At 37.4% G+C, this 25660-nt stretch overlaps 7 protein-coding genes across 8 annotated transcripts; 4 read left to right on the forward strand and 3 right to left on the reverse strand.

The window, feature by feature from the left end:
• Window positions 1-153: 153 nt before the first annotated feature.
• On the reverse strand, window positions 154-2148 carry LOC17877648 (2-hydroxy-6-oxononadienedioate/2-hydroxy-6-oxononatrienedioate hydrolase). Its single transcript, XM_006284059.2, has 5 exons — window positions 1633-2148; window positions 1028-1345; window positions 785-880; window positions 584-651; window positions 154-442 (listed from the first exon to the last, which is right to left on the reverse strand). Exons 1-5 carry the CDS (start codon window positions 1951-1953, stop codon window positions 328-330), a joined length of 918 nt encoding a protein of 305 aa, XP_006284121.2. The 5' UTR covers window positions 1954-2148; the 3' UTR covers window positions 154-327.
• Window positions 2149-2924: 776 nt separating this feature from the next.
• On the forward strand, window positions 2925-5972 carry LOC17877889 (pentatricopeptide repeat-containing protein At4g33170). The gene is made up of 2 exons (XM_023777965.1): window positions 2925-3875; window positions 4161-5972. The coding sequence occupies exons 1-2, from the start codon at window positions 2925-2927 to the stop codon at window positions 5913-5915; spliced, it is 2706 nt and encodes a 901-aa protein (XP_023633733.1). The 3' UTR covers window positions 5916-5972.
• A 12-nt stretch (window positions 5973-5984) lies between these two features.
• On the reverse strand, window positions 5985-7712 carry LOC17880951 (F-box only protein 13). Its single transcript, XM_006283753.2, has 2 exons — window positions 7501-7712; window positions 5985-7391 (listed from the first exon to the last, which is right to left on the reverse strand). The coding sequence occupies exon 2, from the start codon at window positions 7365-7367 to the stop codon at window positions 6111-6113; it is 1257 nt and encodes a 418-aa protein (XP_006283815.1). The 5' UTR covers window positions 7368-7391; window positions 7501-7712; the 3' UTR covers window positions 5985-6110.
• Window positions 7713-11777: 4065 nt separating this feature from the next.
• On the forward strand, window positions 11778-18436 carry LOC17877973 (alpha-aminoadipic semialdehyde synthase). 2 transcript variants are annotated; one of them, XM_006282983.2, is made up of 25 exons: window positions 11778-11885; window positions 12405-12703; window positions 12788-12874; window positions 12960-13089; window positions 13211-13384; window positions 13477-13559; window positions 13638-13754; window positions 13836-13911; window positions 14050-14221; window positions 14296-14392; window positions 14477-14643; window positions 14747-14804; window positions 14983-15123; window positions 15322-15672; window positions 15775-15855; window positions 15953-16018; window positions 16207-16324; window positions 16449-16578; window positions 16679-16758; window positions 16857-17015; window positions 17090-17321; window positions 17416-17524; window positions 17629-17790; window positions 17888-17957; window positions 18048-18436. In XM_006282983.2, the coding sequence occupies exons 2-25, from the start codon at window positions 12428-12430 to the stop codon at window positions 18098-18100; spliced, it is 3189 nt and encodes a 1062-aa protein (XP_006283045.1). In that variant the 5' UTR covers window positions 11778-11885; window positions 12405-12427; the 3' UTR covers window positions 18101-18436. The 2 variants fall into 2 exon arrangements, with proteins under 2 accessions (XP_006283045.1, XP_023634059.1); XM_023778291.1 differs by having other exon boundaries at window positions 11800-11944.
• Window positions 18437-19255: 819 nt separating this feature from the next.
• On the forward strand, window positions 19256-21697 carry LOC111829356 (alpha-aminoadipic semialdehyde synthase-like). The gene is made up of 11 exons (XM_023778292.1): window positions 19256-19531; window positions 19638-19724; window positions 19810-19939; window positions 20037-20210; window positions 20289-20371; window positions 20474-20590; window positions 20676-20751; window positions 20879-21050; window positions 21131-21227; window positions 21319-21485; window positions 21591-21697. Exons 1-11 carry the CDS (start codon window positions 19256-19258, stop codon window positions 21676-21678), a joined length of 1467 nt encoding a protein of 488 aa, XP_023634060.1. The 3' UTR covers window positions 21679-21697.
• Window positions 21698-22156: 459 nt separating this feature from the next.
• Window positions 22157-22356, forward strand: LOC111829757. The gene has a single exon (XM_023779846.1). It carries the CDS (start codon window positions 22180-22182, stop codon window positions 22288-22290), a length of 111 nt encoding a protein of 36 aa, XP_023635614.1. The 5' UTR covers window positions 22157-22179; the 3' UTR covers window positions 22291-22356.
• Window positions 22357-22657: 301 nt separating this feature from the next.
• Window positions 22658-25519, reverse strand: LOC17878572. The gene is made up of 6 exons (XM_006283965.2): window positions 24850-25519; window positions 24290-24387; window positions 23764-23788; window positions 23507-23627; window positions 23273-23407; window positions 22658-23166 (listed from the first exon to the last, which is right to left on the reverse strand). Exons 1-6 carry the CDS (start codon window positions 25313-25315, stop codon window positions 22956-22958), a joined length of 1056 nt encoding a protein of 351 aa, XP_006284027.1. The 5' UTR covers window positions 25316-25519; the 3' UTR covers window positions 22658-22955.
• Window positions 25520-25660: the final 141 nt, after the last annotated feature.

A 25660-nucleotide genomic window follows, 5' to 3' on the forward strand; every position in this document is an offset into this window, starting at 1 on the left:
TTTGGGAAACCACCAACTTTGAACCCACTCAGTTTTGTCCTTTACTCCTTTTTATTGGTGGCCAACCCAACTCGTAACTCACTCCGTTCGCACCAATTTGCATCTCAATGTTTTCACATATATTAAACTTATACAAGGAGTTAAGTCATACAATGGAAAGAACAATAAAACATATTAGGGAAAATTTGTTTCCGTATTAAAATTACTTTTTTTTGGTCTGACACCATATGAGAAAGCATGGCAAGTAAAGAAGCAAGGTTACGTCATGAATAGTTTAACACTAAACAAGCTGAAGAATCATGTAGCACGTACACAAAATTAACGCTCTTAAGAACCCTTCAAAAATCTCAAAACGATATTGTTGAACTCTTGTGCACATTCAATCTGAGGAACGTGCGAAGTGTTGTCAATAATTTCTAGTTTCGTTTTGTCTCCAAGAACCCTACACAAATATAAATACCAACCATTGTTAATTTATAACTATGATTTAAATAATAAGCTTAAAAATGTTGATATATATAAAAACGATTCATTTAGTATATATATACGTCAAAACTTGAGTACAAGATATAATTTTACTTACTCTTTCAATTCGTAAGCCATCTTCACAGGAAATATCTGATCTTTGTCTCCCCATACTATTAGGACCTCCTATTAGTAAGATGAGTAGTGCATTTAACTATATGAACTCATATTAACTTTGAAGTAAATTACGTAATTAAAGACGTAGTTTTGTGACATGTTTGAATAATAGTAAAAGAACAAGCAGTACATATTAACATACCTGAGAAAGAGGATCGATGTTTAAATTCTCGTTCCGGCCAAAAGTCACCCCCTTCAGTAGTTCTATCTTCTCTGTTCTATTCTTTTTATATAAGTTCTACATATATGATTATAAGTCCGGATTAGTTTCAAAATTAAGCTAGAAAATAAAATGTCTCAATAAACGTTTGATAATCATTAATTAAGATGACAGCATATGGAGGCAAAAAAAAGAAGAAGAGAATTAATAGTTTAGGCTACTTACAGTAATAACGTCGTTCCAGAGAGCATCAGGGAACATACGAAGAATCCGCGAAGAAGAAGCCAAAGCCATAAGGGTGCGAAGCTCAGTTGCAGTGGATGGTAACATAACTTTCTCGATGCACTCACAGTTGGATCGTTGCAATAAACTCTCACTGTCACACTTTCGCATGTTGATGCCAGAGCTTGCAATCACTACTTTCTCCACTTTTTCAGGCCACATTTTTGCCATATGGTACGCCACAAAACCGCCGTAGCTTGTTCCAACCACATTATACTTGTCTATTCCTAATTTCTCCATTAGCTTTGCCATACATTCCGCCTGATTTTTTATTTTTATTAAGATATAAGTATGTGTTTGCTATGTATATTAAAAAAACACTTCTAACAGTTTTCTTTTTATCTAATTAAACACAAATTAGAGTTCTAATAACCGAGTTTTGTTCGTAATAGTCATTCTCAAATTCTGTTTCTTCATTTTTATTATAATCGGTAAATTAATCTAGTGGGAAATATATAAGTGGAACCAAAACATGCAAATATATATATAGAGAGAGAGAGAACAAAAGAGACCAGAAGAGAGGTTTATGATAAAGAAAAAAAAAGAACCTGGAAGACTTCGGTGCGGTGGGTGGAGGAAGTGGTAGAGTCGCCGAAGAAGACAAGATCGGGAGAATAAAGCCTGAAAACGGAGGGAGAGAAGGCTTGGATCTGTCGCCGCCACTGCCACATGGACGATGGACCGAAGCCGTGGAGGAGAAGCATCGCCGGTCTGTCGTCGTCGTCGCTCCGGTGAGGTGGGCCCCAGAAGTGGATGGTCGTTTCAGAGTCTATGGAAAGAGTCTGAGACGTCAGTCCTGCCCCCTTGAGGCAACGGCGGAGGTAGCCTTCTAGAAAGCGCGTCGGGCTGAGGTATGACGACATCCACATATAATAAATAGCCTCTCGCTCTTCTTGATCGAGAAAGAAAGAAAGAAAGAGAGAGAGAGTATGAGAAAGAAGGGTGAGAAAAATTGACAAAAAAAGACTTAATCTAGAAAGATCATTGAAATATATAATCCTTTTATTCAATGTGTAGGGACGTGTACGTTAAAGGAATTATGTATTTTTTTTTTAATAATGGAGTATTTGTTTCCATTCTTTGTATTTTGTGTTTTTTCCATACCAAAGAGGCAAAGACTTGGGGGTACCATAAAAATAAAAACAAAAACATTAAAAGTCTTGGGCAGTATTGGGCATGGGGGAACCTAGCTTTGATCAGTACAATCAAGTGTAGTAACTAGCATAGTATGTATTTGAGATCTCCAAAGGACATTTTCACTGGTCACAAAAAGTATGATCGTGAGAATTCCAACTACGACCACAATTTGATCACATGATTATAGATAACAACACACAAAATTCGGGTGCAAAGTCGTACGTACTTTGGATATTGTCAGACTTCATTCAGACTTCTAAACTCGGGATTTGGGACTCATCGATCATTCCTCACAACTTCAACAGTCAAATCTATATAAACGAAAAAAGAAAAAGAAAAAACATCTTCATGTTAGCTAGGTCAATATTTTTGAAACTAGTGGATAATCAATATGTTCATTTTTCAATATTTGTATGTTTTTTGCAATTTTCATAAAAGAAGAAAAGAAACAAAAAAAAGTCTCTTATAAACGGATGTCTGGATTAATTGATAAATATCGAAAACTTTGTTTTGTTGTTATAATAGTTTGAATCTTACAGTATACTAATTAATTTGGACGCAGTAAAAAAAAGGTCTTGTTATTAGCTGCTGATTGGAAAAGTGTTCATGATTTTTTAAGTAAAATTTTTGAGTTATGAGTTGCTTGATTTGCAAGACAACCACCTGAACTCATCTTTAAAAAGGTTACATTTTAAACCCTATCATGCGAGCAAGAGCGACCTTCAAGGCCATCCCTTTCTCCTTTCATACATCTCCCAAAGTTCAATGTCTCCTCTTGTTTCCTCCTCCTCTTCGTCTTACTTCTGCTGCTTCGGCTTCGCCGTTTTCTTCTTCCTCACAATGGTTCGGATTTCTTCGGGATGCAATCTCCACGTCGGACTTGACCCTCGGAAAATGTACGCACGCACGTATCCTATCCTCCGAGGAAATCCCAGAACGATTCCTGGTCAACAATCTCATTTCCATGTACTCCAAGTGTGGATCACTCACTTACGCCCGCCGAGTGTTCGACCTAATGCCTGAAAGAGATCTTGTTTCCTGGAACTCAGTTTTAGCTGCCTATGCCCAGTTTTCCGAATCTGCTTCTGTCGAGAACATTGAAGAAGCTTTTCTTCTTTTCCGGACTTTACGCCAGAACGTTGTGTATACCAGTCGAATGACTCTGGCTCCAATGTTGAAACTGTGTTTGAACTCTGGTTATGTGTGGGCTTCAGAGTCATTTCATGGGTATGCTTGCAAGATTGGTTTGGACGGAGATGAATTTGTTGCCGGAGCTCTCGTTAATATCTATTTGAAGTTTGGTCAGGTTAAGCAAGGTAAAGTTTTGTTCGAGGAGATGCCTTATAGAGATGTGGTGTTATGGAACTTGATGTTGAAGGCCTATCTGGATATGGGTTTTAAGGAAGAAGCCATAGGTCTCTCTTCTGAATTTCATAGAAGTGGCTTACATCCCAATGAAATCACTTCCCGTTTACTCGCTAGAATTTCTGGTGATGATTCTGAAGCAGGACAAGTCAAATCCTTTGCACATGGTGATGATGCTTCTGGTGTTTCAGAGATAATATCCAATAACAAAAGATTGAGTGAATATCTCCATGCAGGCCAATATTCAGCTCTTCTCAAATGTTTTGGGGATATGGTTGAGTCCGACTTGGTATGTGATCAAGTCACATTTATTTTAGTGTTAGCTACAGCTGTTAGATTAGATAGTTTAGCACTAGGGCAGCAAGTTCATTGTCTGGCATTGAAGTTAGGAATTGATAGGATGCTCACCGTTGCAAATAGTCTAATTAACATGTATTGTAAACTGAGAAAAATTGGTTTCGCTAGGACAGTATTTCATACTATGAGTGAAAGAGATTTGATTTCGTGGAACTCAGTTATTGCCGGATTTTCTCAAAGTGGCCTAGAAATGGAAGCAGTGTGTCTCTTTATGCAGCTTTTACGTTACGGCCTTACACCAGACCAGTATACTATGACGAGTATTCTAAAGGCTGCTTCCTCTCTGCCTGAAGGCTTGTCGTTGAACAAACAAGTTCATGTTCATGCAATTAAAATCAACAATGTTGCTGACAGTTTTGTCTCTACTGCTCTGATTGATGCCTACTCTCGGAACAGATGTATGACTGAGGCAGAGGTTTTGTTTGAGAGGAGTAAGTTTGATCTTGTCGCTTGGAATGCCATGATGTCTGGTTACACCCAAAGTCATGACGGTCATAAGACTCTGAAGCTCTTTGCTTTGATGCATAAACAGGGAGAGAGATCTGATGATTTTACGCTCGCAACAGTGATTAAGACATGTGGTTCCTTGTTTGCAATAAATCAAGGAAGACAAGTCCATGCCTATGCAATCAAATCTGGATATCACTTAGATCTATGGGTCAGCAGTGGGCTTTTGGATATGTATGTAAAATGTGGTGATATGAGTGCATCACAGCTTGCTTTCAATACTATTCCTGTGCCTGACGATGTTGCTTGGACGACTATGATATCAGGATGTATAGAAAATGGAGAAGTAGAGCGAGCTTTTCATGTTTATAGCCAGATGAGGTTCATAGGAGTGTTGCCTGATGAATTTACAATAGCCACACTTGCTAAAGCAAGCTCTTGTTTGACGGCATTAGAACAGGGGCGCCAAATTCATGCAAATGCCCTCAAGTTGAATTGCACTGGTGACCCGTTTGTTGGAACTTCGCTTGTGGACATGTATGCTAAGTGCGGAAGCATAGACGATGCATATTCTTTGTTTAAAAGAATAGAGATGAGGAACATTGCTGCCTGGAATGCCATGTTATTGGGATTAGCTCAACATGGGGAAGGGAAAGAAGTTCTCCAGCTTTTCAAACAGATGAAATCTCTGGGTATAAATCCTGATAAGGTCACATTTATCGGCGTTCTGTCTGCTTGCAGTCACTCAGGTTTGGTATCAGAGGCATATAAGCATATTGGATCAATGCATCGTGACTATGGCATTAAACCTGAAATAGAACACTACTCTTGTTTGGCTGATGCACTTGGCCGTGCTGGATTTCTCAAAGAGGCTGAAAATTTGATCGAGTCAATGTCCATGGAAGCTTCAGCATCGATGTACAGAACTCTGCTTGCAGCTTGCCGAGTTAAAGGTGACACAGAAACAGGGAAGAGAGTGGCATCTAAGCTTTTGGAGCTAGACCCTTTGGACTCATCGGCTTATGTGCTTTTATCCAACATGTATGCTGCTGCTTCCAAATGGGATGAGATGAAACTTGCCAGGAGGATGATGAAAGGGCAGAAAGTGAAGAAGGACCCTGGTATCAGTTGGATAGAGGTGAAAAAGAAGATCCATGTATTTGTCGTGGATGATAGGACAAACCCGCAAACGGAGCTGATATACAGGAAAGTAAAAGATGTGATAAGAGACATCAAACAAGAAGGGTATGTTCCTGAGACAGATTTCACACTTGTAGATGTAGAAGAGGAGGAGAAAGAGCGTGCGCTATACTACCACAGCGAAAAGCTGGCGGTTGCGTTTGGACTTATGAGCACTCCTCCATCCACACCAATCCGAGTGATTAAGAATCTTCGCATTTGTGGAGATTGTCACAACGCGATGAAATATATAGCAAAGGTGTATGATAGAGAGATTGTGCTTAGAGATGCAAACCGGTTTCACCGGTTCAAGAATGGTATTTGCTCATGTGGTGATTATTGGTAACTAGAATTTGGAAAGTAAAGCTTCATTTCAACAAAGCATTGATAGTTTTTCCTTAGAGCAGACCATTCCTGTCCTAAACAAATGTTAATAGATTACAAATCAAATTACATTGCATTCTCATGAGGAGAAAGAATACATTAAAAAAACCTTACAAATCATTTAAACCTAAATCCATGAATAGAGAGAAGCTAAATATCAAACTGTAGCCTCAATCCTAGGTTGGAAGGAAAGAGCGGAAACGAAATCCATAGGTTCACCATCCTTGAAGCATCTTGGCAACTCGCTCCACTCTTCCGCAACTAAATCATACACAAAGTATCTACAGTACACCTCTGGAAGACTCGTATTGAAGCACACAAGTATCTTGTTTCCAGCTCCACCGACGCAGTTTATGTCACCTTTCTTACCGTATAACTCATGAGACAACGCAGGAGGCAGCATCCCGACTTGAACCCAGTCCCGGTTATTGTCAAGTCTCCAGATCCTTAAAGTCGCGCTTTGGAAGAACTCAGAGAGGAGAATCACGTACATTGTTCCATTACATTCCACCAAGTCGATGGAATACTCTAAGAAAGGAGGAAGAAGCTTGGGCAGCTCAGTGAAGCATCGTCTCGTGAGATCACAAGCTACAATTGTGCCGTAAGAGCTGAGAAAATAGACTGTCTCTTCTGCGTCTTCTGTAACGGTGATAACGGAAGAGTATTGCTTCGAGGGACTTCTCTGGAGATTGTTACTCGCAACCACAACGTTTCCAGTCTTGCTAAGAAAGTAGACTGTGCCAATGTCAGTATCATCATGTTGTGATGAATCATTGTTCTTGGCTAACTCCAATTCTTGGTCTTTGCTCCATGAATCTGTGTTTGAGTCGTAGATCTTGAAACTGAGATTTGGGATTTCACCGGAGATTGTAACGAGATTGTAGCTGGAAGTAGTAGCAGTGGTGGTCATGGCTACAGCTTGGAGAGGTTTGTTGTCATCTTGAGAGACTGGGGAAGGAGGAAGGTCACGGGAAGATCCAGTGAGGGGATTACGGAGGAGGAAGTCGCCGGAGATGGAGCAGCGGAAACAGAGCAGGCCACCGGAGGAAGCGACGGGGATGAAATCGCGGCGGGGGTGGAGGAAATCGCGGCGGTTGAGATTCTTCCAGGCGTTCTCGGTGGAATCGAAAACGAAGGAAGAAGAGGAAGAGGAATGGTGATGGTCAAGCATGAAGAACCAAGGATCTCGAGTAGGGATGAGAGAGCAGGCGAGCTTGAAGCTTGTAGAGGATTGGCTAGACTTCCATCTCTTGCAAACAGAGCTCATGCGGAAGAAACAAGAAGGTGGAAGCCAAGAGAGGACTCTCTCGAGGACGTCGTCGTTGAGGTCATCCATGGGGAATCCAGAAGCTAGTGAGCTTCTTGTATCTTCTTCGTCGTCTGGTGATTTTCTTTTGCCAGCTAAGAATCCCATGTTGTTGATGTTTGTGGCTTAAATCTGCGCAGATTCAAGAGAAAAAGGATACTAAAAGATTTCAATAAGAAGAAGAGATGGATGTATGTAGTGAATTGTTGGTTGAGAAAGGAGGAGAGAAGAGAAAACATACACGTAAAAAGGCTTGAGCTTGGCGGGTGAAAGAGATTGAGAGTGGTGAAGAAGCAGAGAGAGAGACCTGTGAAAGATGGGATTTTTAAGGAGAAGAGAATGTATGGTTTTATTGTAGAAGAGAGAGAGAGAAGAGAAGAGAAGCTTCTTGTCTTGGGTTCCTCTTTTCGAAGAGCGTTGACAAATCCCTCCTATCTACAAAGATACTCTCTCTTGTGTGGGAGAGAGAGAGAGAGAAGAGAAAGACAAGTAAAAGGTAAAGTTTGTGTTGTTAGACCATCCTCGATGCAAAGTATCTTAGGAGGTTTTTACCCTAAGATTTGCAAGTAGGGTACCTTATATAATATACCCTCCTTGCAAATCTTAGGGTAAAAACCTCCTAAGATCCTTTGCATTGAGGATGCCCTTAACTTCTTCTTCACTACCCAACCTTAAGGTGTAAGAAGTGAGAACACACACAAATAAATATTTGACTTTTTACTTAACTGGTTTTTATTGTCTCATTGGAATGTAATAATTGACGGTCAAACATAATTACCTACTACTATATATTTTAATATTAAACTCATTATTATTATTTAATAATAAATGTCAAAAACTCTGGACCAATAATTTTGATATTTCTGTGTATTCCGGAGTCAGATTTAAATTGGGTGTGTGTGAATACTGAATAACAGCAAGCAAGCAAGTCGAAGTCGTAGTTCAGTCAATAGTGAATCACACTTTTAAAAATAGAGAAAGGATTTACAAAAGAAAACTTAGGCCAACGAACTCTCTCTTTGTTCTAATAAATAAGTTAACTGAAAAAACACTACACCAGCCAATTTTCTTTATAGTTGGGGTAAGTTTTTCTCTCCTTAAGTTTTTCTTTTAATATAACTATATAAGATGAGAGTAATTCAGATTATAATGTATACTAGAACACTCTCTATAATCTATTTTAAGACTAAAGATATAATCTATTAAGTTTATATTTAAAACTCAAAACATATATATATCTAAAGAAAAAGTAGAGATACAGTAATAAAGTAAAGCCGAGGGGCATGGAAGAAGAAGGAAAAGAAACCAAGATTAACGCACGGAGACAGTGGTTTAGGGGGGTGTATTCAGTGTGGAATTTCAAGTGATTCGTAAAAAGTTTACAAATCCAATGTTATTCAATCATGAATTTTAAAAAGTCTTATGAAATCCAGTGTTATTGAACTAATCATTTTAAAATCCACCTTAAAATCCACTGTTATTGAAAACAGTTTGTGGATTTGATTTTAAATGATTTCAGAGGATTTTAGAGGATTTCAGAGAACTTTCTTAGTTAAAAAAATAAAAATCCAAATCTCATAATTTTAGGTGGGATTTGAAAGGATTTTACATAAATCATATGAAGTTCCCTAAAATCATCAAAATCTCAATAAAACTCAAATCTCTTAAAATGTTACTTTGAATACACCCCCTTAATTTAGAACTTAAGGACACGGGAGGAGAGCATGAGACCAAAATACAAAGCAAAAGAGAAAAGTAAGTTTATTAGGGAGCGAGTTTTGCCTCTCTTCTCTCCTAAAAATTCTTACCATCAAAAGTGAGAGTGTTGTTGTTGATTCGCGCGTGTGTGTGTTTGTGTGGGATGGGTTGTCTTCTTCCTTTTTTTTCCCCCTTTCTCTTCCTTTTTCTTTTTCTCCCTTTTTTTATTTTATTTTATATTTTTAAACAGTTTTACCTTTCGAATAAGATAACTAAAAGAAACTCCTTTTTCTTTTGCTCGTGTTTTCCTTTCTTATATATCAAAATAAAATTTACATCAAACAAATCAATTCTCTCTTTTTTTGTCTTTTTTTTTTTTTATTTTTTTTTTGGGTATCAATGAAGTCGTATTTTTCTTTTTATCATTTTGTCAAACTTGTGGTTGAATTCTCCATTCATAAAACTACAATCTTTTTATTTGTGTTCATGCATGCTCTTTTGACCATTGTCTTCTTCTTTTTTCCCCCAGAAAAGAAAAAAAAACTATGACACCAATTTAGCTTGTATAAATCAAACCGTATAATATCAGTTTAATTATGAAACGGATTGGAAAATCATTTCCTTCTAAATCCAATAGTAATATGTTTCTAAATACACATTTCCCCTAAAATGGCAAAAAAATAAAAACCAAATTATTCAACTAATAATAATCTAGATATATAAAAGTGCTATTCCATTCGTATAGCTAGGCTAGTCTGCTGTCAGGGTAATTGCATAATGTTTAAATTTATCACACAAAAAAAATAAATCATAAGCAAGTTTCATATAGTCTGATTACAAATGATTTTACTGAAAAAAAAATCATTAGAGAGTTTCATAATTACTTACACATGCACAATATATAATATGCAACGTAAAATATTGCAGAAAAATAATTCTTTATCCGTGAGAAAAAAAAAGAAAAAAATGTAATGCACAGAAGAAAATAGAAAAGGAAAAGAAAGCAAAAGGAGAGAGGACCAGACCACACAGTTACTTTGTAGCCTCGTTGAGGAATCTCTTCTCGCATCGACTTTTGTGCCCATCCCAAAGTCAATGCCCAAAACTACACAACTTGTTCCCAGACCAATGCCCCCCACCTCCCACAGCCCCAGTCTCTTAAAGTCTAAATAATAATAATAGTAAGCCCTATTATACAAGGAACAAACATATCAACCATTTTAACTTTTAAAAGAGAGACATATATCTATAATAATAATAAAATATCTAATAAATAATAGATTAAACAACAAAAGCCGTCAACGAAATCTAATAATACAAGTGCCGCTGCAGAGATTTCGATGATACCCAAAACAATGTTCCAATTTCGATTATTTTCTCTCTTTTTGAGAGATGTTTACGTGATTAGGCCAAACTGGGTGACTAGGACTAGGACACGAATTTAAGTCTCAAGGATAAGAAGGCGGCAAATGAAGTTGGGCCATATTAAGTAGGACAATAAAGCAAGCCCTGTCCAATATCTGCGTCTCTGGGTTTAACTAATTAAGGCCCAAAATCAATTCTCCATCATGTACAATTTTTTAAATTGAGTTTTTTCGTTACTCTTTAAGAAAAAACAAAGATAGTTGTATGTCTCTAGTAATAAGTGCTGCTACTGATGAATGTAAAAATTGTCTAAATCAACAATAGTTCAAGAAAACACGTCGTCGTTTCACCCGAGTTCTCTCTGTCATTGCATATAACTCGTGAAATCATCAAATACAATACATATCCTAATGATATTTTAATCATATAAGTATAATGAATTAATTATGGATGTAAAAGAAAAACAGAGAAAAGAAAGACGTAGAGAACACGGAAAGTGGTTAGGACTAGGAGACAGCAGCTAAAGTGAGTAACGTCTTCGCTCTTCTCTGTCTCTATCTCTTTAGATAATAAAAACACGTAATACATCTTCCCATTGGATGGACGATCATCGATCCTCGCCCTTGGTCCTATCCAGTTAAACCATCCACGTAACGTACTTGTGTCCCTTCTTCGTTTCTTTTTTTTGTTTCCTCTTTCTTTAAATAGTAAATAATTAATCTCTTTTTCTATACGTTTCGTTTCATTGATTCATTGTTGTCTCTCGAATTATATAATTCTTTAACGATGACTTTTTAAAATATCAAAGTTGGGACTAGTTTTACAATATTGGCTTCGGCTCACATTCTCCTCGTGTGTAAAACAGATTTTTTTACTAAATATATATACGATGACTCTGTTTTTTACGATACGCGATGACTCTATCTTTTTCCCTTTCACATTACAAGAAGCCGATGTCAAAGCTGTATTACTTAAAAGAGAGGATACAAAACCTCGAATTAGTTTCGAATGAGTTGTTTATCTGAACTCAAATTAAATTTAAATTAACTTCTTTCCATGCTAACGTGAACATCCAATTTATCCCAAAAAAATAAATTTACCGTCTTCATGGAAATGATGAGCTATTTATTAACGTAAATATCGGTAAAAAAACTTAGACCATAGAGTATCTTAGAGATATGTAATATAAGATATTTTCTTAAACAACAAATCCTTCTTCTAAAATACCCTTAATAGTGATGTCTTTAAGCGTCGATAAATTTTCTTAACAATAATTTTTTGTCACATCAATACATCATATACTAAAATATATTAATAATACTAAATTACGACATAATTTTGGCCAACGCACGCCTACAATAAATATTACAGTCCAACTAATATATCAAAATAATATACGTAATTTTTAGCTTTTATAAATAAAAGGACCGGAAAAAAGATAATTTTCTTATACTAGGCCTAGAACTAGAAGAGGCTAAAAAACTTACCTTTAGAAACCTTGTATAATTTTCACAAAGCAGCTGGCCTGAGAGCTCACAGGCATTGCATGATCAAACTCAACGGGTATGTTTTGATTGATGTCTTCTTCCACAATTTTTCCTTCTCGCGAATGAGCGAACATGGAGAGCTTTCTTCACCTCAATCTCTTTTGCTTTGGCAAATAATGGTTTGATCTCCGTTTCTCTGCTCTGCTCTGCTCTGCTCTTGCCCTCTTCACTTCCGCATTTTTAGCTATCAATTACACTGCCCTTGATTTCCAATTTTTTTTTTCCATTTTGCATAATATCGTACGACTTTAACCACAGAGCAGAGCTAGAAAAAAATCCACCTCCGAGTCGTTTAAAAGTCTCTCTTTTTACCTCTTCCAGTTGCTGTTTCGAAACCCAATTTCTTTCCTTTATATTCAGTACAACTGTTGAATCTTTCTCGAATTTTGGACTGATCAAACCCGAAAAATGTAGTGAATCGAATCAATGATCTCCGGGTGTGAAATTTTGGTAGATCATTAGTTCAAGTTTTGGGTTTTTGATACGAACCCGAAATATTAAATAGGGATACTTTTTTTCTTTTTTTAATTTGCAGAGATTATAAGGTATACATGAAAGATGAATTCAAGTGGCGATGAGAAGAGTAGGTTGGGGAATGGAGTTGTTGGGATTCTAGCTGAAACAGTGAACAAATGGGAGAGGAGAACGCCCTTGACGCCCTCGCATTGCGCTCGCCTCTTACACGGTGGCAAAGACAGAACTGGCGTTTCCCGCATTGTCGTTCAGCCATCTGCGAAGCGTATCCATCACGATGCCTTGTATGAAGATGTCGGATGTGAAGTTTCTGATGACTTGTCTGATTGTGGGCTGATTCTCGGTATCAAACAACCTGAGGTATGGGAGATTCATTTTTTTTAAAAGAATCCTTTTTTGTATCAGTTTATGAGATTTAGCGTTTTGGGTTGATTCTGTTTGCAGCTAGAAATGATTCTTCCAGATAGAGCATATGCTTTCTTTTCCCACACTCACAAGGCTCAGAAAGAAAACATGCCTTTGTTGGATAAAGTAAGACACTTTACCATTCGTCCCTTGTTTTTTAGTCCATTTTGAAAACAACTTCAGGAATTTTGAAAACGATTATTCGATGCAGATTCTATCTGAGGGAGTGACGTTGTGTGATTATGAGCTCATCGTTGGGGATCATGGGAGAAGATTATTGGCATTTGGTAAATATGCAGGCAGAGCTGGTCTTGTTGACTTCTTACATGGGCTGGGGCAGCGTAAGCTCTTCTTGCGATTCTGATTAAAAAACATGTTTCTGTCTCTGTCAAGATGAACTGGATCCAATAGCAACGACCTTCTTCTTGGATTGATGAATGAAATTTTCCATGTTTGATGCAGGATATCTAAGTTTAGGATACTCAACGCCTTTCCTTTCCCTTGGTTCATCCTATATGTATTCCTCATTGGCTGCTGCAAAAGCTGCTGTGATTTCTGTAGGTGAAGAAATTGCAAGCCAGGGACTGCCATTAGGAATCTGCCCTCTTGTATTTGTCTTCACTGGAACAGGAAATGGTAACTTCTTTAGTTCTCCTGCAATTTCTTTATATCCTATGGCACGTCTCAGCCTGCAGATGTCTCATCTAATCAAATTTTCTCATCCGCAGTTTCTCTCGGGGCGCAAGAAATTTTCAAGCTTCTTCCTCACACTTTTGTTGAACCAAGCAAACTTCCTGAGCTATTTATAAAAGTAAGTCAAGCTTTTGTTTTAAGAGGTTTAAGGGTTTTGACAATTAGTTTTATGTAAGGAAATGTATATTTCTCACAGGAGAAAGGAATTAGCCAAAATGGGAAATCAACAAAGCGAATCTATCAAGTATATGGTTGTATCATTACTAGCCAAGACATGGTTGAACACAAAGATCCATCAAAGTCGTTCGACAAAGTAACACCTCCATGGCTGTGAGTTTTGTTTCACTATATCAAAGTAGAACAACTTCTAACCCTTTAAGCTTCTGATGTTCAGGCTGACTACTATGCACACCCAGAACACTACAATCCGGTTTTCCACGAAAAGATATCCCCTTACACATCTGTTCTTGGTAGATCCTGATCTTTGTTTTACCTTTAAAGTTCAAGATTCACATATAAGAAACTCAACCATTTTAATTACTTTGCCATTGGCTGTGACCATCTCATTTTTGGTTAGTTCCAGTGTGTAACTATGAATTTCCGTGCAGTAAACTGTATGTACTGGGAGAAGAGGTTTCCCCGTCTTCTGAGCACGAAACAGCTTCAAGATTTGACCACAAAAGGATGCCCGCTAGTGGGAATATGTGATATAACTTGTGACATCGGTGGCTCAATCGAATTTGTTAACCAAGCTACTTTAATCGATTCCCCTTTCTTTAGGTAATATATACTTAGAAATAGCTTTCTTTTCAGTCTTCTACGTTTACTATTTAACTAAACTTGTATATCTTTAGGTTTAATCCTTCGGACAATTCATACGACGATGACATGGATGGAAATGGCATACTATGCATGGCTGTCGACATTTTACCCACAGAATTTGCAAAGGAGGTATGAAGATTACAGAGTTAGTACTTGGACTGATTCTACAGTTAAAAACCTTGTATTAATTGGGAGTTTTGTGTCATGAAAAAGGCATCCCAGCATTTTGGAGATATTCTTTCAGAATTTGTCGGTAGTTTGGCTTCGATGACTGAAATTGCAGATCTACCAGCGCATCTGAAGAGGGCATGCATAAGCTATAAAGGAGAGTTGACATCTTTGTATGAGTATATTCCACGTATGAGGAAGTCAAATCCAGAGTATGTTCTCAGCTGCTTAATCCATTATTTCATGTACATAGTCTGAAATGATTATGCCTCTCCTCTAAACCATGTTTCTATCTTTACTCACTTTTAACTGCAGAGAGGCACATGAGAATATCGCCAATGGGGTTTCCAGCCAGAGAACATACAACATATTGGTGAGTGAGTTTTGATGAAGAAAGTAAATATAACCACTCTGAATAATATGGATTCCAAGACCTATGCTTCACAATATATTCATATCTCTATCGACTTTCTTTACCAAAGATTGCTACGTTTTCGAGTTCTGTCTCAGCGCTTCTTGCAATGATTTTTGACTGAGACAATAATTTGTAGGTATCTCTAAGCGGACACCTATTTGATAAGTTTTTGATAAACGAAGCTCTCGATATGATTGAAGCAGCCGGTGGCACATTTCACTTGGCTAAATGTGAACTGGGGCAGAGTGCGGATGCTGAGTCATACTCAGAACTTGAAGTAAGTTTGTTTCTTGATAAAGAAAAAAAAACGAATTATACAGCTGTCAAGAGATTTACTTGTCAGCTTTAGGTTTTATGTCTTTTTCACTAAGTCTCGTAAGTGGTTAGAACAAGTAAACAAACTACAAGCCAAAAGAGTATGGTCCCATTCTAACCTATTCCCACTTGTTAAAGATTCTTTCATTGTCTTGGGTAGGTTGGTGCAGATGATAAGAAAGTTTTGGATCAAATCATTGATTCATTAACTCGATTAGCTAATCCAGATGAAGATTATATATCTCCACGTAGAGAATCAAATAAGATCTCACTGAAAATTGAAAAAGTCCAGCAAGAAAATGAGGTAAAAGAGAAGCCTGAAATGACGAAGAAATCAGGTGTTTTGATTATTGGTGCTGGACGTGTGTGTCGCCCGGCTGCTGAGCTCCTAGCCTCAGTCAAAACCATTTCGTCACAGCAATGGTACAAAACTTATTTCGGAGCAGAGTCTGAAGAGCAAACAGATGTTCGTGTGATTGTCGCATCTCTGTATCTGAAGGATGCTAAAAAGGTATTAGAAGCGTTTGAGCCTCATCTGTTGAAATTCAAAATTTTAATATGAATAGAACGATCAATCTTTTCTAAATCTAATTCTGTTTTACTGATGTGGCAGACGATTGAAGGCATTCCAGACGTAGAAGCAGTTCAGCTAGATGTGTCAGATAGTGAAAGCCTCCTTAAATATGTTTCTGAGGTATTTATTCTCCTAACTCCTCTGTTCTTAGATCACCTTTACTCCAAAATCCACTGCTCAAATCCATTTATCTTATATTGTTTTTCATTGCGCTCAGGTTGATGTTGTCCTAAGTTTATTACCTGCAAGTTGTCATACTGTCGTAGCAAAGACATGCATTGAGGTAAAATCCTACCCTCAAAGCATTAGACTAGCATTGAAAAGGCAGGAAAATGATGTGTTTCAGAAGGGAAATTATGAAATTAGTGAATGTTAACTCAATACATAGGCTAAACTCCCTCTGAAATAATACATTCTTTAAGTATTTTCCGGATACTAAATGCCTCTGTTTCTTCTTTGTGATTCACTCAGCTGAAGAAGCATCTAGTCACTGCTAGCTATGTTGATGATGAAACGTCCATGTTACATGAGAAGGCTAAGAGTTCTGGGATAACCATTCTTGGCGAAATGGGACTGGACCCTGGAATTGGTGTGACATTTCACAAAATAGCTTTTTCCTATAATTTTCGTTTTCAGTCATTTACGTTTAGTGCATTTAGCTACAGAGCATTTCCTGGATAATTGAGAAGGTGATCCTATAATGCGTCTTTCAGATCATATGATGGCGATGAAAATGATCAATGAGGCTCATATCAAAAAGGGGAAAGTGAAGTCTTTCACCTCTTACTGTGGAGGGCTTCCCTCTCCTGCTGCAGCAAATAATCCATTAGCATATAAGTTTAGGTACTTTAGTCATCTACGCCATTTAGCATACTTTCTTGTGTATCCTCATTAATACATCATTTCAGAATTGCTTTTACTCAATTACAATTCTCTATCTCAGTTGGAGCCCTGCTGGAGCAATTCGAGCTGGCAGTAACCCTGCCAAATACAAAACCAACGGCGACATAGTACACGTTGATGGTATGACAGGAAAAACATAGTCCATATGCAGGGGAGGTTTTAGTTGTCTAAATTCACTACATGTATCATTTCTGTCTAATCGAGCAATGTAATGGCAGGGGAGAATTTGTATGATTCAGCCACAAGATTCCGAGTACCTAATCTTCCAGCTTTTGCATTGGAATGTCTTCCAAATCGGAACTCCTTGGTTTATGGGGAACTTTATGGCATAGAGAGCGAAGCAACAACAATATTTCGTGGAACCCTCAGATATGAAGGTATGAATTCTATATTCACAAGTCACATCTCGACATCTGAAGACTGAACAATTTTTTCCTTTTGGCTTGTACAGGATTTAGTATGATAATGGCAACACTTTCAAAACTAGGATTCTTTGACTATGAAGCAAATCAAGTACTCACCACTGGAAAGAAGATTATGTTTGGTACTCTTTTAAGTAACATTCTAAAAAAGGATGCAGACAATGAATCAGAGCCTCTAGCTGGAGAAGAAGAGATCTGCAAGAGAATTATCAAGCTTGGACATTCCAAGGAGACTGCAGCCAAAGCTGCCAAAACAATTGTGTAAGCTTCTCCATGAAGATAAATCTTAATGTAGTTTTGTGATACCAAATCTTCTGCAAATCACTTAAAGGCCGATTATTTTGAGGTGTCTTAGATTCTTGGGGTTCAACGAAGAGAGGGAGATTCCATCATTGTGTAAAAGCGCATTCGACGCAACTTGCTACCTAATGGAAGAAAAACTAGCCTATTCCGGAGATGAGCAGGTCTCTGATTGATTATGTGAAATCACTAGTTTTCTCTTTTAATTTGCACTTGATTTTACTTGCTGAGATAAAAATTTGGACAATCTTTTGCATTATGTTTTCAGGACATGGTGCTTCTACATCACGAAGTAGAAGTGGAATTCCCTGAAAGCAAACGTATTGAGAAGCACAGTGCAACTCTTTTGGAATTCGGGGAGATCAAGAACGGACAAACAACGACTGCTATGGCCAAGACTGTTGGGATCCCTGCAGCCATTGGAGCTCTGGTCCTTACTCTGACACTGATCACAACTTTTTTCCTGTCTATAATTTCGCGAAAGTTCAAAAAACTTAAGCGTATGTTCCTGATGTTGTGTGTTGCAGCTGCTAATTGAAGACAAGATCAAGACAAGAGGAGTCTTAAGGCCTCTCGAACCAGAGGTGTATTTGCCAGGTAACTTCTGTCCAAAAGTAATGATGTGTGTGCAGATGAACAGGATGATATTGATTTGTCGTGTTTGGGGGTTTGTGGTGGTATGCACAGCTTTGGATATATTGCAAGCCTATGGTATAAAGCTGATTGAGAAGACGGAATGATCTTCTGTCGAAGAACTCTGTGTATGGTTTCGCTATAACTTGAAGACGAAAAGGTCAAGAAGACAGAGAGGTCATACTCCAAAAAAAAAAGAAAAAAAAAGAGAGAGAGAGAGAGAGAGAGAGAAGAAGATGAAAAGATAAGCCTCAAATCCATGGATTGCAAGAGGAACCCATGTAGATATATGTATTGTGTAAAGAATAACTCGTGTCCACAAATCTCTCAATGGACGTATTGTATAGTAACTAGTAAATGATCATATGTATGTATGTGCATACAAACTGTTAAGGCGTGTAATTTGAAAAGTGAATAAATAAATAAAGGAAATTGAAGAAAAATGACTAGTACTTTCTTTTTTGTAGCTATGGAAGAAGTTGTTGTCTTTTTCTTATAACCATTATTTTTCTTGTTTCTTTTAATTTTTCATTTATTAATATTGACCCATTGCATTATATACAATATATATAATCCTGAACGATGATTTTAGTTGTGAATTAATATTATCATATACTCATGCAATCCTCGTGTGACGTTGTTTAGTGTCTGTCTATTGACTAATTGCATTGCATGCATTGTATATTGTATTATTTTTTTCTTTTTGAAATTTTTGTCGTTCTTAGTATGGAAGTTAAACTAATAAACGTGTATCATTTTCTGATTGTCAATTGCACTATGTATACCACTAGATATTTAACGATGACTTTACAAGTCTTCAACAAATATTTGAATATGATGACTTTATATCATATTGGTCTGAATAATTCAACCTTGAGGCCCTCTCAATACATCACTTGCTATTCTGACAATCAACTACTTGAAGATTAGAGAAAGGTATTACAAATTTTGGGACATGTCACATCGACCAGAACTAATTAATACGTTATTTGCATATTAGTGAAACATGTTAGATATGTCATATATGTAATAAAATATGCCATACCAGACTTACCAGTGTATAAATATTCTAATTGTTAGAATTTTGATTTTTAAGTTTATTACTGTGTATTTATATCAATTTCGTGTCATAATCTAGAGCACAATAAAAGTTTTAATCTCACACTTAACATAATCTTTCATTTCTCTATCGGTATATGCTCTGTTCTTTGCTCTGAACAATCTTGTTGCGGAAGTAACCACTCTTGCTCTTATCATAAAAGATGAATTCAAGTGGCGATGAGAAGAGTAGGTTGGGGAATGGAGTTGTTGGAATTCTAGCTGAAACAGTGAACAAATGGGAGAGACGAACGCCCTTGACGCCGTTGCACTGTGCTCGTCTTTTACACGGTGGCAAAGACAGAACCGGAGTTTCCCGCGTTGTCGTTCAGCCATCTGCTAAGCGTATCCATCACGATGCCTTGTATGAAGATGTCGGATGTGAAGTTTCTGATGACTTGTCTGATTGTGGGCTTATTCTCGGAATCAAACAGCCTGAGGTGTGACACTCTACTATTGCACTAAAAAAGAATCTGGTATCTCTAAATCCTTTTTTTTTATCTCAATTTATAAGATTTGGCTGTGTGGGATTGATTCTGTTTTCAGCTAGAAACGATTCTACCTGAGAGAGCATATGCTTTCTTTTCACACACTCACAAGGCTCAGAAAGAAAACATGCCTTTCTTGGATGAAGTAAGGAGAAAACACTTTTGCTATTCATCCTTTTCTAATTAGAACATTTTAGAAGATATGTAAGAAAAATGGGTTTTGGATGCAGATCCTTTCTAAGGGAGTGACGTTGTGTGATTATGAGCTCATCGTTGGGGATCATGGGAAAAGATTATTGGCATTTGGTAAATATGCAGGCAGAGCTGGTCTTGTTGACTTTTTACACGGACTGGGACAGAGTAAGCTCTCGTTTCCGTGTAGATCAAGATGAACTCGATTAGAAGGGGAAGACAAGCTTTTTCTTGTTGTGAATGTAATTTTCCATGTTTGATGCAGGATATCTAAGTCTAGGATACTCAACGCCTTTCCTCTCCCTTGGGTCATCCTATATGTATTCCTCACTGGCTGCAGCAAAAGCCGCTGTGGTCTCTGTAGGTGAAGAAATTGCAAGCCAGGGACTACCACTAGGAATCTGCCCTCTTGTATTTGTCTTCACTGGAACAGGAAATGGTAACTTGTTAATGTTACTGAACTTGTCAGCTTGTGGATGTCTCATTTCATTAAATTTGTTAGTTATTCCGCATGCAGTTTCTCTGGGGGCGCAAGAAATATTCACACTTCTCCCTCACACTTTTGTTGAACCAAGCAAGCTTCCTGAACTATTTGTAAAAGTAAGTGTAAGTTTACTTTCAAGGTATTGAAGATTACAAATTCCTGTGAATTTGGTTCTATGTTTTGTGAGAATTTTTTTATTATTGTATACTTCTGCACAGGATAAAGAAGTGACCCAAAATGGAAAATCAACAAAGCGAGTCTATCAAGTATATGGTTGTATCATTACCAGCCAAGATATGGTTGAACACAAGGATCCATCAAAGTCGTTCCACAAAGTAACACTTAACGATTTAGCTCCATGGCTGTGACTTTTGCATTACATTAAAGTAGATATTAACTTTTCAAACTTTTGATGTTCAGGCAGACTACTATGCACACCCAGAACACTACAATCCAGTTTTCCACGAAAAGATATCCCCGTATATGTCTGTTCTTGGTACATCCTATAATCTCTGTTTTATCTCTAAAGTTCATGAGCTTACGTATAGGCTACTCAACTGTCCAGTGTGCACTAACCAGTGAGTGACCATCTCATTTTTGGTTAACTATGACTTTCCGTGCAGTAAACTGCATATACTGGGAGAAGAGATTTCCACGTCTTCTGAGCACCAAGCAGATTATAGATTTAACAACAAAAGGATGTCCACTAGTGGGAATATGCGATATAACTTGTGATATCGGTGGCTCCATTGAATTTCTTAACCGAGCTACTCTAATCGATTCACCTTTCTTTAGGTACTATTTACTATAACAGAGCATTATAGGTTTACTATTTTGATGAAAGCTCATAGAGCTAATCACTCGATCTAATTTAGGTTTAATCCCTCCAACAATTCTTACTACGATGACATGGATGGTGATGGCGTAATATGCATGGCCATCGACATTCTACCAACAGAATTTGCAAAAGAGGTAAAATGGAATATAGTTTTACTACTTGTAGTACAGATTCCTACATTTAAAAACTTAGTACTGATTTTGGAGTTCTTGTGTCATGGATAAGGCATCCCAGCATTTCGGAGATATTCTTTCAGGATTCGTCGGTAGTTTGGCGTCGGTGACTGAACTTGCAGATCTACCAGAACATCTAAAGAGGGCTTGCATAAGCTATAAAGGAGAGTTGACATCTTTGTATGAGTATATTCCACGTATGAGGAAGTCAAATGCAGAGTATGTTCTCAGCTGCTTCGTCCTTTATTTCATATAAATTATCTGAAAATGATTATGCCTCTTCTCTAAACCAATGTTTTTATCTTTGCCCACGTAAAACTGCAGAGAGGTGCCACAAGAAAATATGGCGAACGGGGTTTTCCTCCAATCAAAGAGAACATACAACATAGTTGTGGATTTGGATGAAGTTTAAGGTCAGTGAGATTTGAAAACAAGAGTAAAACAATAATTAGAGATGCATGATTTTATATACTAAAAAGGTGGAAAACGTAAAAAGGAGAGACAACGCTATCCCAACAAATTCAATCTCTTTCGGTCTAGTGAGATAACTTATTTTAAGACCAATGTATAGTACAAGAAAAAGTAAATAAGTATAACCCTATTTTGTAGCATGACTTAAGACCAAGCTTATTTTGACAAACTTAAGTGGAATGTGTTACAGTTTAGAAGCATAAAGCACCTTCCTTTTATTTTAGTTTATGCTACTACAGTAATTTGACTCAATTGATTAACAAATCTCATCTATAAATGGTCCTCACCTCTCAATCACTTTTCTTCACACTACCACCAAGCCAAAAGTCTCGTCTTACACACTCAATACTAAAAAAAATGAAAAATAAGCTCTCACATCTCTTCAAGAGTTAAAAACAAAAATGGACAAGACAAACGTTAGCGCAAAAGCTGGTTCGGTAGTATGGTTGCGCCCAGTTCTGGTGGTTCTGCTCATATCCTTAGAGATGCTTTCGAAGCCAACTCTAAGGCTTATTTTGACACTCTCCATGCCAAGGAGAAGGCAAATAAGTGAAAGCAAAAGTGTTCTTGTACTACTTAATTAAAAAGCATAAACATTTGTTTGTTTATGCTCCTTCCTACGTACTAAATAAATGAGATTTGAATCCTTTTCTCTAAATTAATGAGATTATTCTCTCTTTTATGATTAATGTTCTGTCTTTGTTTGCTTCTTTTACGCTCTCATCAGTACATGCGTTGAGTGTACTTGAACTTAAGTATCCCTCTTTCTATTAAGCAAACCACTAAACCCTCTTTGTTCACTTTCCTAGTAATTTTTTTATTTCATATGAAAATCTATAAGCTTGAAAACTTTTCTAATTCAGCTATAGTTTATACAAGGGACAAATTTTGGTTTAACGCATCCAAACTGAAACAGAAAATAGATTTGAAAAGCGAAATGACTTGATTAATTTTATATACATCATAGCAAATGTAGCTGAAATATTGAAACCAAACTACAAAAAGAAAAGAGAAAGAAGACATTAAAATGATGCTAAAAGGGACAATTAAAGCTAATTCCATCTCTGTTTGCTACTTTTATTTCCCCTTCAAGCTGTCTGGGTGGATTGGTTCAGCTTTCTTTCATGTTTATATAATACACTTAGCATCTCAAACATTAATACTATAATTTTTGCACCGGCAAAAGAACCTTTGTCGTTGTTGTTGCATAAAATGGTTTCAACACTTTGATACTACCAACGAGAGAATCTGCTGCTCCACCTCTTCCCAACTATGAACTCTAGTCACCAAAGGATGCCTATCGACTGACTCCGTCTTAGACCAAGGGTATGAATTTTCATAGTCAAAGAGGAGAACCTTCATTCCGATATTAGCGCATTCCTCCGCATATCTCGGGTTATCGTCAATCAATATCTCTGCTCCAAATGACCTGCAGTACAATTCTTGGATTAGCATTAAAGTGGTGTTTTTTTTTTTTGAGTTTTCGACTAGAATCTTGGGAATGTATCAGATTCATGAGTTGATTTTGCATGCACCTGCAGATTTCAGATTTTGGTCTAGACTCTCCATGAAGAGCAAAATGGTTTCCAAAATGAATCTGTTGAAAGAGTCCTGGGAAATGTATCTCGATCCACTCAAGTGTGTGCTCCTTTATCGCATTCTGCCGGGACCTATCCAATAATATTAAAACCACTCAGATACTGATTTATAGAATTAACTGGTAACTTGAAACGTTCAACAACGAGAAGATCACACCACATTCTACTTACGTCACGACCGACATGTCGCAATAGTTTGATAGCTTGTGAAGAGTCTTATGGGCACCTGGAAGAGGATGGATCCCTTTCTTGAAATATGATGTCTTAAAGAACTCGTGAACACGCAAGTCGGCTGCACAACAAGTAAGATTAAACACAGCACTTTACATCTCAATTTACCCACCAAAATAGCCAACACACAAAAAGTCCTCAGAGCAATTTGTGGACAGTTAATTAATGCATAGTTACAAATAAGCCAAGGCAAATACCTTCGTTGCGAGAGCAGTTCCATATCTGCCAAAAATTAAGACACAAATTTAAGCGAAAATCAGAAACAAGATATCTGTGATGGAAGCCAGAGACGTTAGATTTGTATGGTAAAAGGCAATGCAAAACCATTATTGCAAGAGGAGCTCTTGAGTTTAATATGCTTTGATGATAACCCAAAAACATCAGTGTGGCAGAAAAAATGACGCGGACCTCTACGAAAACATCTTTAACCACTCAAATTACTGGAAGCAATGGGGTTTCAGATTTCTTTCACATGAAAGATAACAAGTGCCAGGCAGGGTAATGTGCTATTTAAGTGAAGCAGAGAACAGTTTTCCTTGTCATAAGTCAATGATAGCAACCAAAAATTGTAAACCTTGTATAAAAACTTAGCCTTAGAGGTTATTCCAATCATTCATCCTAGCATACGAGTTCTCAAAGTAGAAAACAAAACAATCCAGCAGCTAAAAGCAAGAGGGTATGATTTGTTTCAGGTAAGCTCAAGAAGGAGCTATGACTTCGTACCTTGAAGAACTCGTAGACATGATATTCTGAGACTGAATGGTTAGACAAATAGCGGTCCGCAATGAACCTGTTAATGGCCGAGACAAAGTTTCCAAGAACTGCTTACATAAAAAGACAATAAAACGAAGCATAGTTTAAATTAATAACTCAAAGATGATTTCAATACATATAAGAAAGCACAAAAGTATCATGCGTCAGCAGCTACCTAACCAAAATAACTTAGACTCGAGTTGGAAACAGAATCAAAACTATTCAGCACATATCACCTTGAACAGTTCAACATAGTTCCTCTTCAAAACTTAGCAATTCATTTGAATGGTTTTGCAGATTCGAATCAGTAGATATATTTGACTCAAACCAACAATGTGAATCAAGGATATTCCGAATTACATAAGCTCTCCAGAATCTGCTAGACAACATCTAGAACTTTTTGTATACTTCAAGCTTTTCTAGAACCCATTTAACAGTTTAACAAGTCAACACATAAAATTTAAAACAATTTCTCCCAACGAAATTTCAAACCTGTAGACATCACACTAAAAGAACAAGGGGAAACATACCCTCATCTATGTCAACAGCGACAACAATCTTATCATTCCCTTGGAACCTCGTACGCAGACATGCACCCCGGCCATCCGCTAGGTCGGTGGCTCCGCCGCCGCCGAGGCGTTCTTCACTAGGCCCAGATCCCATACCATGGAGAAGCCGCCGATGCTGAGTTAAAGCTCTAGCCTTTTGATCAGCTTTCTTGTGAGAATCAAAACAACTCCTCAAGGTTAATCCATTGGGCTTTGCTCCTCCACCTTTAGCCTTGAACAAACCACAACAAGAGGAGCCACTGTAGTTTTTGGTGTAAATTTGAAAGGGATTGATTCTGTTAACGAAATCAGGACCAAAGCTGTTCCGGACGGATCGAGGAGTGTGAAGCGATCGCACAATTAGAGGATCGGTATAAGAAGACATGAGGGTATGTGAATCGAAGCTTGCGATTCTGTAGAGAATGGCGTTGGACTGCCTCTTTAACATAACGAAACCTTCTCTCACATTTACACCATCCACAAAAATATTCAAAAGAGCAACATCAAACCCTAAAAATCCCCAAAAAAATTGATAAATTTGGAAGCGAGAAAACAAAAATAAAAAATAAATTGAGATTGCAAATCTAAAGAAGAAGAAGAAGAGGCTCCAACGTAATAATCATGCATTGGAGCACTTTGGTCATTGGTGGGGTCTTTGAAACCGAGAAAATAAATAACAAAATCGAGCCTTTGATATTAGAAGAAAAAGGAACTTAATTTACTATAGAATATGATCTCGTCCCCTACGATTACGCCGTGGCCTCTACCAATTGAACGGCGACCATAAAGACAC

The sequence above is a fragment of the Capsella rubella genome, unplaced genomic scaffold (assembly GCF_000375325.1).
Source record: "Capsella rubella cultivar Monte Gargano unplaced genomic scaffold, Caprub1_0 scaffold_7, whole genome shotgun sequence".
Classification (NCBI taxonomy): Eukaryota; Viridiplantae; Streptophyta; class Magnoliopsida; order Brassicales; family Brassicaceae; genus Capsella; species Capsella rubella.

Bases quoted from the DNA above. Each gene is read 5' to 3' on its own strand.
- LOC17880951 (XM_006283753.2), bottom strand. From the start codon at position 7,367: ATGGGATTCTTAGCTGGCAAAAGAAAATCACCAGACGACGAAGAAGAT.
- LOC17877973 (XM_006282983.2), top strand. From the start codon at position 12,428: ATGAATTCAAGTGGCGATGAGAAGAGTAGGTTGGGGAATGGAGTTGTT. The intron at 14,222-14,295 runs GTAATATATACT...GTATATCTTTAG, and splicing joins ATCGATTCCCCTTTCTTTAG to GTTTAATCCTTCGGACAATT. The intron at 14,393-14,476 runs GTATGAAGATTA...GTCATGAAAAAG, and splicing joins CCACAGAATTTGCAAAGGAG to GCATCCCAGCATTTTGGAGA.
- LOC111829757 (XM_023779846.1), top strand. From the start codon at position 22,180: ATGGTTGCGCCCAGTTCTGGTGGTTCTGCTCATATCCTTAGAGATGCT.
- LOC17877889 (XM_023777965.1), top strand. From the start codon at position 2,925: ATGCGAGCAAGAGCGACCTTCAAGGCCATCCCTTTCTCCTTTCATACA. The intron at 3,876-4,160 runs GTATGTGATCAA...CTCTTTATGCAG, and splicing joins ATATGGTTGAGTCCGACTTG to CTTTTACGTTACGGCCTTAC.
- LOC17878572 (XM_006283965.2), bottom strand. From the start codon at position 25,315: ATGTTAAAGAGGCAGTCCAACGCCATTCTCTACAGAATCGCAAGCTTC. The intron at 24,388-24,849 runs GTATGTTTCCCC...TTATGTAAGCAG, and splicing joins CGCTGTTGACATAGATGAGG to TTCTTGGAAACTTTGTCTCG. The intron at 23,789-24,289 runs GTACGAAGTCAT...AATTTTTGGCAG, and splicing joins ATGTCTACGAGTTCTTCAAG to ATATGGAACTGCTCTCGCAA.
- LOC111829356 (XM_023778292.1), top strand. From the start codon at position 19,256: ATGAATTCAAGTGGCGATGAGAAGAGTAGGTTGGGGAATGGAGTTGTT. The intron at 20,211-20,288 runs GTAACTTGTTAA...TTCCGCATGCAG, and splicing joins CTTCACTGGAACAGGAAATG to TTTCTCTGGGGGCGCAAGAA. The intron at 21,486-21,590 runs GTATGTTCTCAG...GTAAAACTGCAG, and splicing joins ATGAGGAAGTCAAATGCAGA to AGAGGTGCCACAAGAAAATA.
- LOC17877648 (XM_006284059.2), bottom strand. From the start codon at position 1,953: ATGTGGATGTCGTCATACCTCAGCCCGACGCGCTTTCTAGAAGGCTAC. The intron at 652-784 runs GTATGTTAATAT...TCTTACTAATAG, and splicing joins ACATCGATCCTCTTTCTCAG to GAGGTCCTAATAGTATGGGG. The intron at 443-583 runs GTAAGTAAAATT...ATATTTGTGTAG, and splicing joins ATGGCTTACGAATTGAAAGA to GGTTCTTGGAGACAAAACGA.